General features: G+C 42.6%; 1 protein-coding gene across 5 annotated transcripts in view; it reads right to left on the bottom strand.

Annotated features, from left to right (window-relative positions):
• LOC139537577 (cell adhesion molecule 1-like) overlaps positions 1-15,444 on the bottom strand; it is a 526,303-nt gene that overhangs the window by 125,897 nt on the left and 384,962 nt on the right. For all 5 annotated transcript variants that reach the window (XM_071339048.1, XM_071339049.1, XM_071339050.1 and 2 more), the window contains exon 3: positions 14,462-14,608. In XM_071339048.1, the coding sequence (XP_071195149.1) occupies positions 14,462-14,608 (147 nt within the window). The remainder of the gene's footprint in view (positions 1-14,461; positions 14,609-15,444) is intronic.

Raw genomic sequence — 15,444 nt, 5'->3', positions numbered from 1 at the left:
AAGAGAGTCTAGCTAGCTACATTTTCAGATGTTACACGTTTTTTAATTTGGTCAGAAAGTTGTTTTCATTTCAAGTTAACTTCTCACGAGTCACCAACCCTGATCCGGTAGCACCCCCCCCCCCCCCCACTGAGTAGCATAGCTAGCATAGCGTCACAAGTAACTTGTAGCATCTAAATATCATTAAATCACAAGTCCAAGACACCAGATGAAAGATACAGGTCTTGTGAATAAAGCCACCATTTCAGATTTTTAAAATGTTTTACAGGGAAGACACAATATGTAAATCTATTAGCTAACCACGTTAGCAAAGGACACGATTTTTTTACTCCCAACAGCTTTTTCCTGCGTCAGTAGCTATCACTAATTCGACTAAATAAAAAAATATATAGCCACTAACCAAGAAACAACTTCATAAGATGACAGTCTGATAACATATTTATGGTATAGCATAGTTTTTGTTTGGAAAAATGTGCATTTTTCAGGTATAAATCACAGTTCTACATTGCAGCTGCAATCTGAAATAGTGCTGACCCAGCCAGAACAATTACAGACACCAACGTCATATAACGAATTACTCATCTTAAAACATTTCAGAAAAATACACAGCGTACAGATATTGAAAGCCCAACATCTGGTGAATCCAAACAATATTTCAGATTTATTAAATGTTTTATAACGAAAACAAAATGTAGCGCTAAATTAGCATAGCTATACCAGGCAGATTCGGCTAGGCGCCCACGGCCAGTTCACATGCACAACAGATATGATATAACATCGTAAATTGGGTCTTACTATGGCTGATCTTTCATCAGAATGTTGATCAAAGTGTCCTTTGTCAAGATGAGTCGTTGGTTCCGTTCAGAATTGTTCCTTTCCCACTCCATTTAGCACAGGTACTGGTCGAGTGGCACGGATCTCTCAAACGTAAATAAAATCAGACAACGGAACACCACAAAACTCCCGAAAAAATTCAAATAATCTGATTAAACTATATTGAAAAAACATACATTACGATGATCTGGTCACATGTATCAAACAAACTTCGAGACGGAGATAGTTTTCATCCATAATGGCCGCACAACAGAAGACAATCGCAGCTACAAGTCGCACGATTTAGACAACCGGAAGTTGTCGGTCACGCCAAAGAATTAGCTCTCATTTCACGTCAGTCCCAGATAAACAAGATATTTTTCCTCTGACGTCCTCTTGACACCCAGAGGAAGGCCAATGAGGTGTGTTTCGGGTCATAGGGGGCACGACCATATATAGGCAGAGCGTTGAAGCTGGCATACACATCTTGCTTTTTTCTTCTTGGTCATGGAAAGTGCTGTCAAATGACTTCTGTATCACTCAGAGACAAAATTGAAACGGTTTTAGAAACTAGAGATTGTTTTCTTTCCAATGGTATTATTTATATGCATATAGTAAGAGCAATAATTGAATAAGAGGCAGTTTAATCTGTAGAGCAAATTATGCTAATGGGAAAATAGCACCCCCTGTATTCTCAAGAAGTTAAAGTGTACTGTTAGCTAGCTAGCTAACGTTAGCTGGCTGGCTCGCTAGCCAACGTTACGTTTATGATCTGTGTAGTAATACTATTCATATGTCAGAGCCATTTGCTTTGCTAGTTATAACCTAATGTTAGCTAGTTATAACCTAATGTTAGCTATCTAACATTGAACCTGGTTGGTTAGCTACCTACAGATTCATGCAGGATAGTCATGTCATGAGTTGGGATTATGGTTCATTGTTAAGCTAGCTAGCTACATGTCTTAACAAAAGACTCCACTACGCAAGTATCCATTTCAATAGAATGTTTAAGATGTCACTGCGAGCTGTTGACAGACATAGCTGGTAAATTCGCTCTGGCTATCTACTCTGACTTTAGAGCACTCTCGTCTGCGTGTGCCAGAGCGCAGAATAACTTATGAATTTACGAACGCTCATGGCTCATTGTTTAGCTAGCTAGCTACATGTCTTAACAAAAGACTACACTATGCAAGTAACCATTTCAACAGAACGTCACTGTGACAACTGTTGATAGACGTAGCTGATAAATTTGCTCTGGCTATCTACTCCGATTTCAGAGCACTCTCTAATTTGTGTCTGGAAGTAGCTAGCAAGCTAGCCAATGTTAGCCAGGTAGCTTGGGTGCTTGATTGCTGTTGTTAGAACAGAACGCTTGGATCGACACTTAAGTGATGGGTGGGGTTAAAGCTGTGAACGATGTGTGAACGATGCTGAATGGGTGTAGGCAAAGAAACGCTCTCCAGTAAGTGTACCAAAACATTCAAAGGCCATTTTCTCAAACGTGAGGTCACAAGTTTATCAACTTTCAAAGCAGAATCACTTTCCCATTGTGATATACCATTTTCTAGGTCTGTCTCTACTTTTATCCAATGTAAAAAACACAATTTCAAATTTTGCGACATAAGACCGAATCGAGCCTATCGGTCAAATATAAGCCAATATGACACCAATATGTCAATGAAACTTTGCAAATCAACTTGATTGGAGGTACACAACACACTCCCCGCCTCCTGTCATGAGCCGTCCAGCCGTTACGAGAACCACATACCGTATTTTTAACAGGGTCGTTAGAATTATTGCCCAGACCTAGCTCAATATCTAGGCGTCGGATAAGAACGAGACTACAGCGTCCATAAAGTGACCATTAGACTTACCACCTTTTCGGAATGAATAAGTCTGTAGGTGCAACAGTTTTGATTACATTTATAATTTCTTTCTGTCACATGCTCATTTCCGTCCATTAAGAACCATTTCTGACAATGTTAACATATTTTTTTAGCTGAGGCTCAGCTACATGGTGGGTTGGTTGCTCAGCTACATGGTGGTATTCAAGCTGTTAATCAATAAATGCAAACAGATATTCTGATTAGCTAGGTAGCTAGCTAACCTGAGCTTGCTTGTCGAAAGTCCAGCAGCTAGCCTCTGTTGCTATCTAACACCAGTCAGCTGAAAGCTAGCTAGCTAACGAACAGGCAAAGAAAAGTCACTTAGCTAGCCAATGAATGTGGTTCTGTTTTGATGAGCTAGGTAGCATTCTGGCTAGCTAATGTAACACTATACCAGTCAGATGAGAGCTAACGTTGGCTAGGTAGCTAACCAACAAGCGAGAAAATCTAGCTATATTTGGCCAAGTAATGTTTTTCATATAAGGCTGAAGTCATCATGTGTAAACTGCTAACCGAGACACTTGCGTGTAATCCGAGCACAAAGAAATATCAGCTTTAAATTTACCATTTAAACATTTGCAAGGACAATAAACCATTTTCATTTTTCTAGCCAACATTCCCATTGAAGCATGAAGTGCAACCTGTTCTACCTGTTGTATTTCTATGTGCTTGAGTGTAAGGGGTTCTCAACTCTTAGAGGATCTCCTGTCAGACTTTCACACTCTCCTTTCTTAACTCTGAGATAAACTCATCTCCAACAACAACTCATAAAACGATTAATCATTACCATACAAGAAAATTCTAGCTATATTTATCAGATTTATTTCAGATTTGTCAGATTTAGTTTAGTTTAAATAGTTAGCAGGTCTGAATTGTTTTGGCGTAGGCTACTAGCTAGCAGCTGGCTATGCCTTTATGTGGACCTAGTAGGTCTATCTGATACATTTTTTTACTGACCAGAATCATCTTATTGAAGAAGAACATTCAACGACCTAGCTGAGACTTACAAGTAAGTTAAACACAGATAGTAGATATGTCAGTAGTAGGCTAGTATGTGTGAGTCTCACCAGTTAGCCTTAGACAGCCAACTAATACTTAAACAGACCAGTGGTGAGCGACTGATAATGAGCATTGAGAGTGACAAAAACATTAGCCTGTGCTATTAGCACAGCATGGCTACATTAGCTGTCATCCAGTCAGAAATGATGTGTGATCCGTTTTATATTAAATGGACAATTCGGCCGCCGCCTAGTTGACTTGCTATTATTACATTCACAGTCACACCTCGCCTTGGCGAGAGAGAATACTTCAGAGGCAGCCCCCCGCACCTCTCTGATTCAGAAAAATCAGTCACATGTTTATTACTACTAGACTGGAACATGTCTCCATTCATTGGAGTCTTTAGTTCAGGGGTTCCCAAACTTTTACTGCACACAACCCCAAATTGACACCAGAAAATACAGGGGACCCCACTTGGACAAATTATATTTCCTAGTGTGTTCATATTCACTCAACTGAACTCAACGCAGGCTGTCAACTGATAATAATACATAACAATGACACGAAAGAGCATTCTAATAGAGTAAGGAGGTCCTAATTGACACCAGAGCCAAATACAGTGCATTCGGAAAGACCACTTTAATTTTGCTACAGCCCTATTTTAAAATGTATTAAATAAATGTTTTCTTCTCTAATCTACACATTACTGTATATCCCATAATGACAAAGCAAAAACAGGTTTTTATAAATGTTTGCAAATGTATTAAAAATAAAAAACTGAAATACCTTACTTACAGAAGTTTTCAGACCCTTTTCTACGGGACTCGAAATTGAGCTCAGGTGCATCCTGTTTCCATTGATCATCCTTGAGATGTTTTTACAACTTGATTGGAGTCCACCTGTGGTAAATTCAATTGATTTGGACAGGCACACATCTGTCTTTATAAGGTCCCACAGTTGACAGTGCATGTCAGCGCAAATACCAAGCCATGAGGTCGAAGGAATTGTCCGTAGAGCTCGGAGACAGGATTGTGTCGAGACACAGATCTGGGGAAGGTTACCAAAAAATGTCTGCAGAATTGAAGGTCCCCAAGAACACAGCGGCCTGCATCATTCTTAAATGGAAGAAGTTTGGAACCACCAAGACTCATCCTAGAGCTGGTCGCCCGGCCAAACTGAGCAATCGGGCGAGAAGGGCCTTGGTCAGGGAGGTGACCAAGAACCCGATAGTCACTGTGAAAGAGCTCCAGAGTTCCTCTGTGGAGATAGGAGAACCTACCAGAAGGACAACCATCTCTGCAGCACCAAATACAGGTGTGCCAAGCTTGTAGCGTCATACCCAAGAAGACTCGAGGCTGTAATCGCTGCCAAAGGTTCTTCAACAAAGTACTGAGTAAAAGGTCTGAACACTTATGTAAATGTGATCGTTTTTTTTATTTGATAAATTAGCTAAAATAAAAACATTTTTGATTTGCCATTATGGGGTATTGTGTGTAGATTGATGAGGGACAAAAAACGATTTAATACATTTTAGAATACGGCTGTAACATAACAAAATGTAGAAAAAGTCAAGGGATACTTTCCGAGCAGTGACTGTACAAAACATAAGAACACCTTTCTAATACTGAGTTGCACCCCCTTTTCCTCTGTAGCTGTTGCTAAGTGATATTTACTGCTTCCGCGTTGTGCTGTTTATTTCTGATAGTTTTTAAAACATATGAAGATGTCCATTGAAAGCAGATATGCAATTTGTTGACACTACAACACAGTAAAGACTTGGATACACATTATCCAGAATGCTGATCAATAAAAACGTCCGTTAAATTCGCTGCTCTGTTTTGCTTGTTTACAGCGGGTCATTTCATAGGAAACTGTCAGAGGCACTCTCGTAGTGTTACATCACCAACATGTCAAGAATCAGTTCTATATAGGCGCTAACATGGCGGCCATTCTAAAACACTGCCATAACTCTCTCTATATATGACTCTGGTTAACACTAAATGGTTATATACTATACCCATTTCAAGAGATACAAATTATTAATTTGATTGATAACATTTCCGATTTTCTCATTTCCCACATGCGATACCAAGCCTGGGAATCACGGCTGTAAAGCCGAAACGTCTGTGTACGCTATTATCTCTGAAGCAGTGAAAATAATAACAAAATCTAAAAATTAAGTGAGCTTTATGCAATGTCTTTTTGAATGTGGATCCATTACACCTTTTGTTTGTCTGGATATAAGTAACTGCACATAATATTACTTACATGGGGTTTACATGTGTTTTTTATTGAAAATGGATGATCTACATTAAAAGTAAAAGAGAGGCATTAGGGATACTACAAGAAAGTGGCATCAAATGCATTGGTTGCACAGATTGTAACTGTAGTTGTCTGCCGTCAGAACTGCAAGATTAGATGGACTTCGCACAAGATCAAGCACACGCTGAAAGTGAAGCGGTCCGTCCAAAGCATAATAATATAAAAAAAGACTGACCCAAGTTAATGAAGTGTGTGCAAAACGTATCTGAGTTTGTTGACTCCAAAACGAGTAGCATCAGGCATAATTTGCTGACCTGTGAAAACTTCTGTGACCTAGTTGAAGGAAAGTGGATACACACTTGCACATCAGAGTCCTACTTTTGGGAGGTGACCAAGAACCCGATGGTCATTCCGACAGAGCTCCAGAGTTCCTCTACGGAGATGGGAGAATGTTCCAGAAGGACAACCATCTCTGCAGCACTCCACCAATCAGGCCTTTATGGTAGAGTGGCCAGGCAGAAGCCACTCTTCAGTAAAAGGCACATGACAGCCCACTTGGAGTTTGCAAAAAGGTACCTAAAAAACTCTCAGACCATGAGAAACAAGATTCTCTGGTCTGATGAAACCAAAATTGAACTCTTTGGCATGAATGCCAAGAGTCACGTCTGACGGAAACCTGGCACCATCCTTACGGTGAAGCATGGTGGTGGCAGCATCATGCTGTGGGGATGGTTTTCAGTGGCAGGGACTGGGAGACTAGTCAGGATCGAGGGAAAGATAAATGGAACAAAGTACAGACATATCCTTGATGAAAACCTGATCCAGAGCGCTCAGGACCTCAGACTGGGGGCGAAGGTTCACCTTTCAACAGGACAACGACCCTAAGCACACAGACAAGACAACGCAGGAGTGGCTTCGGGTCAAGTCTCAATGTCCTTGAGTGGCCCAGCCAGTGCCCGGACTTGAACCCGATCTAACATATCTGGAGATATCTGAAAATAGCTGTGTAGCGACGCTCCCCAACCAACCTGACTTGGGAGAATGGGAGAAACTGGACGAAATTGGAGAACTCCCCAAATATATAAACATTTTAGTGATTTAGCAGACACTCTAAAACAGAGCGACTTACATTGGTGAGTGCATACATTTTCATACTTTTTCTCATACTGGTCCCCCTTTGAAATCCAACCCACAACCCTGGTGTTGCAAGCGCCATGCTCTACCAACTGAGCTACACAGGACCAGTACAGGTGTGCCAGCGTCATACCCAGACGACTACAGGCTGTAATCGCTGTCAAAGGTGCTTCAACAATGTATTGAGTAAGAATACTTATATAAATGTGATAACATTTTTGTATATTTTCCAAATTTGCACAAATTTCTCAAAAACAGATTTTGTTTTGTCATTATGGGGTATTGTGTGTAGATTGATGAGGGCAAAAAGCTATTTAATCCATTTTAGAATAAGGCTGTAACTTAACAAAATGTGGAAAAAGTCAAGGGGTCTGAATACTTTCCAAACTGTATCATTTTCTAGCTCTGAGTCGCTACTTTTTTCCAATGTAAAAAACACAATTTTAAATGTTATTACATAGGACCGAATCGAGCCCATCAGTCACATATTGGGGAAAAAACACTTGTGGTATGTTGTTTTCCTGACCTTTTTCCAACAGGAAAGGTGGAAGGCTTGATGTCAGAGTAAAGAACAGTTTGCTTACTGTCTGTTGACCCCAGAGTTCAGAGTATATTTTTTATTTGTTTTGGAAAAGTGAGCTGGGTGCTCTACCTGGGAGTATTGCACATACCTTAAAATGTTCTCTTGAGTTTAGCAGACTTAAAGAACACGACGAATCTCCTCAGGTGAATCTTAAGTATTCTTGGTAACATGCGCAGAACTAAAGAATACTGGTATGGTTGACATTCTGAGGTCATGTGTATGCTTTAACACTTTGGAGCGCCATCATAGTTTGTGACTTTAAACTGTTCTGAATACAGCTGGGAAAAACTCATATTGATGCCAGGTGAGCTTTGTTTAATGCACCCCAAAACAGTCTCTCTCCATTTATCATAATTTCCTTTCTTTGTTGAAATTCATCTGATCTTTGAGAATATTTGAATCCTAAGCAACCTCCCTACATATTTCTTGAAGTACAATAGCCCAATATAGCTACTGTAGTAGGTCAAAGCTGTGTGCTGGAAAACCTTGGTAGAGCATGGGTGAAGTAGGTATTGTGGGGTTCATGTGAATTTCCTTTCTTTTCTCACTTAAAACTTTGTTTTTTTGTTTCTAATTAAAACAGGAGTATGTGGTGACACACACACGCAGAATAATGAGCAATCCATTAGGGAGTTGTTTTGCCTGGCAAACGCAATGGAGAATCCCAATGTCTGGTTCAGATGAAAGCCTCCCCCCCACCACCTCTGACAGATTGACAGCGGCCATTTACTGCTCTCTCTGTCTTCTTTTTCTCCCCACACCACATTTTTTCTCACCCGCAGCAGCCCAGTTCAAAGGAGCAAAAGCAACAAGAAAAAAGAGGTAGCATTAATACATAACTACATAGACGGAAACAAATAACTAAATTAAGAAATCATCTGGGATTATTACAGTTTGCGGCGGCGGGCACATGAAAGCCAGGATTGTGATAGTGATGGGGGGGGTGAAGCTGATTGTTCTGGGTTCCAGCTGGTTAGCCGTGCTCTTTCGCTTTTATGCAAAAAGAGAGAAAGCCAGAGAGCGAGTGAGGGGGGAAAAGAGGAAGAAAGAAAGGCTGTCAGCCTTCTCTCTGGTTCTGCTGCTGTGGAGGGAGTGGAGAAGCAAAGAAATACAGAGCGTGGCTCCATCTCCGCTGCCATCCACCCTTTTTCCTTGAGTTAATCCTCTCGACCTTCCCGACCGACCCCCCCCCCCCCCCCCCCCTCTCCCAGCACCTCGGAGTAGCCACGTGCCCCCTCATCAGAAGACCCCATCTCGATTCCACTCGCCTCCTCTTACTCCCACAAGGACAAGCCACATGGCGCAAAAGGAGCGGGGGTTAAACATGTTGCCGTGCCAACTCATCGCTAATGTCATTCGTCCTGCTGCCAGGGTGGTGGTCTTGGAATATCAGAAGAGAACAACGAACAGAATAGCTAACAAGTGTGTGAATTCAGAGTAAGTGACAAATGTTCAAAGGAGAGCTCTATTTTTAGCATGTGGGCCCAAGATTTAAGTCAAATCAAAACATAACTCCTCATCATTCAACTCCATTTTGCAAAGCTATTCTGGTGCCCCAACTTCTTGACTCAAGTACTTTAATTATTAAGTTACTTACCTATGCTACTTTTCAACGCTAACCGCTAACTTTGGTGCCAGTAGTCATTATGCTTGGCTCCTCTGTTAGCAGTGGATGAACACAACAGAGGCTAACGTTACACACAGATAATGTGTGACTAATTAAAGTGGCTGACTTGAAAGCAGGGTTAGGCCTGTCAGTGCGAGGGGCAGCCTGACACTAATGATTAAATTAAATGTATTGATTTGAAGAATGTGCTGGGATTAAAACACTCCAAAGCGAGGCATCACGGGCTAAACTGCTGGTAATCTGTTGTGCGACTCGGCGCTAGGTGGACACCAATAGGAATGATTAAAGCATTATGTCAACACCGATAATGTTCATAATGGCACTAAAGTCTGGTGTACTGTGGGTATTTGAAAAATGGCCTCCAGTCCATTGTGGTATACTGTATGCTCAATGCATACCTTGCATACAATGCCTCCTTTAACATGCTATATCTTGTTGTTGTGTTAATATACTGTAAGTGTATATCTCCACTACATGACCAAAAGTATGTGGACACCTGCTCGTCAAACATCTCATTCCAAAATCATGGGCATTAATATGGAGTTTGTCCCCCTTTTGCTGCTATAACAGCCTCCACTCTTCTGGGGAAGGCTTTCCACCAGATGTTGCAACATTGCTGCGAGGACTTGCTTCCATTCAGCCACAAGAGCATTAGTGAGGTTGGGCACTGATTTTGTGGGATTAGGCCTGGCTCGCAGTCGGCATTAACAATTCACCCCAAAGGCGTTCAATGGGGTTGAGGTCAGGGCTCTGTGCAGGCCAGTCAAGTTCTTCCACACCGATCTCGACAAACCATTTCTGTATGGACCTCGCTTTTTACACGGGGCATTGGCATGCTGAAACAGGAAAGGGCCTTCCCCAAACTGTTGCCACAAAGTTGGAACCACAGAATCGTCTAAAATGTCATTATATGCTGTAGCGTTAAGATTTCCCTTCACTGGCACTAAGGGGCCTAGCCTGAACCATGGAAAAACAGCCCCAGACCATTATTCCTCCTTCACCAAACTTTACAGTTGGCACTATGCATTCGGCTGGTAGCGTTCTTCTGGCATCCGCCAAACCCAGATTTGTCCGCCGGACTGCCAGATGGTGATACATCACTCCAGAGTATGCATTTCCACTGCTCCAGAATCCAATGGCGGCGAGCTTTACACCACTCCAGCCGACGCTTGGCATTGTGTATGGTGATGTTAGGCTTGTGTGTGGCTGCTCGGCCATGGAAACCCATTTCATGAAGTTTCCGCCGAACAGTTATTGTGCTGATATTGCATCCAGAGGCAGTTTGGAACTCGATAGTGAGTGTTGCAACCGAGGGCATATGATTTTTAGGGCGCTATGCGTTTCAACACTCGCCAGTCCTGTTCTGTGAGCTTGTGGGGCCTACCACCTCGCGGCTGAGCCGTTGTTGCTCCTAGACGTTTCACTTCACAATAACATCACTTACATCACTTACAGCAGCTTTAGCAGGGCAGAACTTTGACAAACTGACTTGATGGAAAGGTGATATCCTATGACGGTTCCACGTTGAAAGTCACAGAGCTGTTCAGTTAGGCCATTCTAATGCCAGTGTTTGTCTATGGAGATTGCATGGCTGTATGCTCGATTTTATACACCTGTTAGCAACAAGTGTGGCTGAAATAGCCGAATCCACTAATTTGAAGGGGTGTCCACATACTTTTGTATATATAGTGTATATCAACAACACAAAAAAAAAACAGACATAATTGGAGGTGGTGAGAAACTGGATACTGATCCATTTTTGAGGTGAAAAACAGCATTAGGGCTTGACAACATCAGATCTGTGTCCAACGAGGAACATGGCCTTTCTCTAGCGCAGTGGTCCTGGACACAAGCGTGGCCATGTGAGGACTCAACAGCGGCCCGCCATGTCCCAGGAGGTTGTCCCCCATGACGACACAACAACGGCGCCCTCTCACAGCATCCAGCTCACTGTGGGGGAGCCCGGGATTGGTCATGCAGCAGTGATGTCCAATGGGGTGAGTTCCGGGGAAACAAAGGCACTAGTAGTAGAAAGCAATTCCACTCAAGAAAACAAACTGAATATGTCTTTTGATGTTGTTTTGTTCTTTCAATTCCTTTAGTTTGGCAGAGGGTTTCTCAGGTAATCAGTGGAGGCTCCTGAGGGGAGTTTGGCTCATAATAGTGGCTGGAACGGAGCAAATGGAATGGCTTCAAACACATTGTTTGATGTATTTGATACCATTCCACTGATTCCACTCCAGCCATTGCCACGTGCCTGTCCTCCCAATTAAGGTGCCACAAACCTCCTATGCAGGTTATGTCTTTTTTGGAAGGTACAAACACAAGGAAAGACAAAATTGGGCAAGAAAATGCAGTGACTATGGAGAGACCTCTGAGGCAACAAACACTTAAACAAAACGTGGGAATAAGATTCACAGTGGCTAGGAACAGGGACAAAAACAGCCACAAAGAAGAAAAAGAAGGGAGGAGCGCCATACACGTCTCAAAACACAGCAGTACCCTATTCCTGCTGATTTATACTTGAATACAGTAGCTATAGGGGTTTCAAAACCAGCTAATATATTTGTTTTAACGGCCACACAAGGCAGAGAATTTGATAAATATTTGTACTTCATCCATTTCATTTCCGGGATGTATACGTTTCATTTCCATGATGGTCTTGAATTAGATTGTGAAAACCAAAGTCCATCTTCTTCATACAGCCTCTATACAACCAAACAAACAGCCTTTCTATGAAAATAAAGTATTTCTTTAAATCTTATTCACAGATTCACATTGCAAGCTATAGTACTAAAAAAAACATGCCTCAATTCACCTATTTTGTTAATAACATCGTACCAGAAGGCCCCAAGTCATCTCACAAATAAAGTGATCTTACTTATGTTTAAAATAATAAAACAGATAAAACTTTATTTTCAAGATTTCTTATTAATTTGCCTGAGTCAGATCAATGTGGACAATGGATTTTTTTTTCTCCACTCAACTCCATTTGAGGGGTGGACAGTCGCCTAAAGTGGTGTTGAATATACATTGCTTATTTTCCTGTTATCGCAAATAGCCAAAGGTCCGTTCGGCACCATCGAGGAAACGGGTGATGGGGCACAAAAGACTGCACAAAAACACATCGCCATATCCATTGAGTCCTGGCAATCTCTGCATTGAAATGAAGCTGACTTGAAACACAAAAGGGGGGGAAATAAACTGAAATTCAGAGCAGAGCGAAAAAATAAAGATGAGATAAACAAAACTTTTATGGCTGCAATGGGTTATTCTTTTCTTCCATCTTTCTCCCTCTCTCTTCATATCTCATTTGTGTTGTTTCTCCCTGGTTTCATTGAGGAGGGCGGGCTCCAGCTTCTTTGAGACGAGCTTCTGGCTTCTTCTTAAGTGGCGGCAATCAATTCTGATTAGCGGGCCTGGCTACTTTTTGAGAGGAGCCCATCAAAGTTTTATTAAGGAGTGAGAGAGGGAATGGGTAGGTGGGTGAGGGTAATTTGGCTCTTCACACAGACTCCCACCACACACATGCACACACGATACACACACACATGGAAAAGGGATTTGTGGCGCCCAACCTTCTTCTTGCCCTTTAGCTGGCTCCATGCTGTTTTCGCCATCTCACTTTTAAACGTTGCCAGAGAGAGACACCTTTTAATGATAAGGAGAGCGGCAGAGAGATTAGAGGGTGACCTTTTTGGCTTGGCAGCTGTGGACCTGTTAATGACGAGGTCAGTGCTTTGAAAACACAGAGGATATGGAGGTGATGTCCTCATTAAGAGATTGGGAGCTGGTGGTGGTAAAGGTAAGGTAAAGGTGTCCTTTGGTAATGCAGAGGCTACTTTCAGACAGGTACCGTACGGGGCCCAGCGGACTCCTTACACAAGTGGTCTCTGGTCTTCAAAAACACTGGCGTCCACCCACTACACAGGTTTCAAGTGTCTGCCTCTTCACTTTGAGTGCCAGTGCAAAAGTGTGTGTGTGCCTCTTAACTCGCTGAGTGTGCCTACAGTATATGTGTGTGTGTGTGTGTGTATGTGTGTGTGTGTGTATGTGTGTGTGTGTGTGTGTGTGTGTGTGTGTGTGTGTATGAAGGAGCATGAAAATATGTGTGTGTGCTCACTTTGTGTGCAGAGGGCCACGCTGGGGAGGAACCCTCATCCACACCCGGCTCCAACCGCTCCCTTGAAGTGGGGTCACATTAATTTCAGATGCGATGGAGAAACATGCTACCGCTGAGCTTTTCCGCAACTAGGATGTCAATGTCAAAGCTTTCTCCTCTATCTCCCTCCTTTTTTCCCCAATATGGATTTCAGTTGGAGCGGCCCAATATGATATTCAGGGAGGCTGGTAGAAGAGCCAAGCTATAATTAAGAAGTGCAGCTGCAGTGAAATGCCCGAATGTTCTCGGGAAAAGATCACAAGAGATCAAGGCGCCCCGTCGGAAGATGAGATGCCCTTGACAGCCAGCTGTGGGCTTGGTATTTGGTGCCCCAGCGAAACAGAAAAACACGAGGCACGATATATATATGCCAGGGGGATCCTGAGGACCTGGCTGTGTGGCTGTGTGTGAAAGAGAGTGTGGGTGAGTGAGGAAGAGTTTGTGGTGGTAGGATGGGAGGGAGGGACAGAACGTTGTATCCATCAAAGACAGATGGGAGCCCTTCTGATGTGGCTGCTTCTCTGTGTGTGTGTATGGTGTGTGTGTGTGTGTGTGTGTGTATGTGTGTGCGTGCTCACGCCTCATCTCTGAGACAGAAGGAGGACTTGAGGACTTACTGCAAATGTGTGCGACCATTATGTTTGTTTGTGTGTGTGTGTGTGTGTGTGTGTGTGTGTGTGTGTGTGTGTGTGTGTGTGTGTGTGTGTGTGTGTGTGTGTGTGTGTGTGTGTGTGTGTGTGTGTGTGTGTGTGTGTGTGTGTGTGTGTGTGTGTGTGTGTATGTGTGGGTGCATTTAGTCTTTTCCAACCAGTGGAAAGTACTAATAACATCTGTAAGTCTCTGAAGTGGACCAAAATATTATTGTAGAGTTGATGTGACAGTATGTGTATGTCCGTCTGTGTAGAACTAGTAGGCCAATCTATTTTTAAGGTGTGTGTGTATGTATAAGTTTGTGTCAGTGTGTATGGCAGCCTGTGTGTGTGTGTGGTACTCACGTCGGACGTCTCTGAAGTAGATGGTCTGTCTGTTGGGGTTGAGGAGCTGGATGACAGAGTCGTCGTTGTTCTTCACCCTGCAGCTGATGACGGCCACGTCACCCTCCACCACCTCCACATTGTCTGTCACCAGGTTCTGACTCTGGACTGGAAGGCACAGACAGACACACAGTAGTCATTACAACTGCCAGGCTGTGTGCAGTATAGTTTTTCACACCACTGAGCTGAACCGAGCCAAGCTGTACTCAGCCTGGATACACATCCACCACATTTGCAGGAACTGTGCTGAAATGGTATGAAAATATCATATCTGAGCGAGCACAATTTGGTTTGCAGACATGTGATCTCAAGTATAGAATGAATTCAGGTGGTACTACCATTTGGCAATACTTGTAAGAGATCAATGCCAACATGATATGTATCCCAAGTTATAATTCAAAATAAGCCCTTCAGTCCATAACAACTTTTTATTTTTTTTATTTTATTTCACCTTTATTTAACCAGGTAGGCTAGTTGAGAACAACTTCAAGGAAGCGCGGAGAGATTTTTATTTACCAACTGGGGAAATTTTGTTGGGCCCCACAAGGTCAAATGCTATTTGTAGAGGGTTTAGGGTTACGGTTAGAATTAGTGTTAGGGTTAGAATTAAGTTTAGGGTTAGGAGCTAGGGTTAATTTTAGGGTTAAGAGCTAGGGTTAATTTTGGGGTTAAGGTTAGGAACCAAGGTTAGGGTTAAGGTTAGGTTTTAGGGTTAGGGTAAGAGTACAGGTTAGTTTTAAGGGTTAGGGAAAATAGGATTTTGAATGGGACTGAATTGTGTGTCCCCACAAGGTTAGCTGTACAGGACTGTGTGTGTGAATGTGTGCTTTATGAGCAAGCTGGTAAAGGTTGCTCCTGATGCCTGACCTTGTGGGTGACGGCAGACCCTATCACAGGGCAATGGAAGACTTCATAAACGGGTTTTAGCTACTTCATTAAAGTCA

Source organism: Salvelinus alpinus, chromosome 13, assembly GCF_045679555.1.
Source record: "Salvelinus alpinus chromosome 13, SLU_Salpinus.1, whole genome shotgun sequence".
Taxonomy (NCBI): domain Eukaryota; kingdom Metazoa; phylum Chordata; class Actinopteri; order Salmoniformes; family Salmonidae; genus Salvelinus; species Salvelinus alpinus.
The sequence above is the reverse complement of the archived record's forward strand: the minus strand, read 5'-3'. Positions and strand labels throughout refer to the sequence as shown.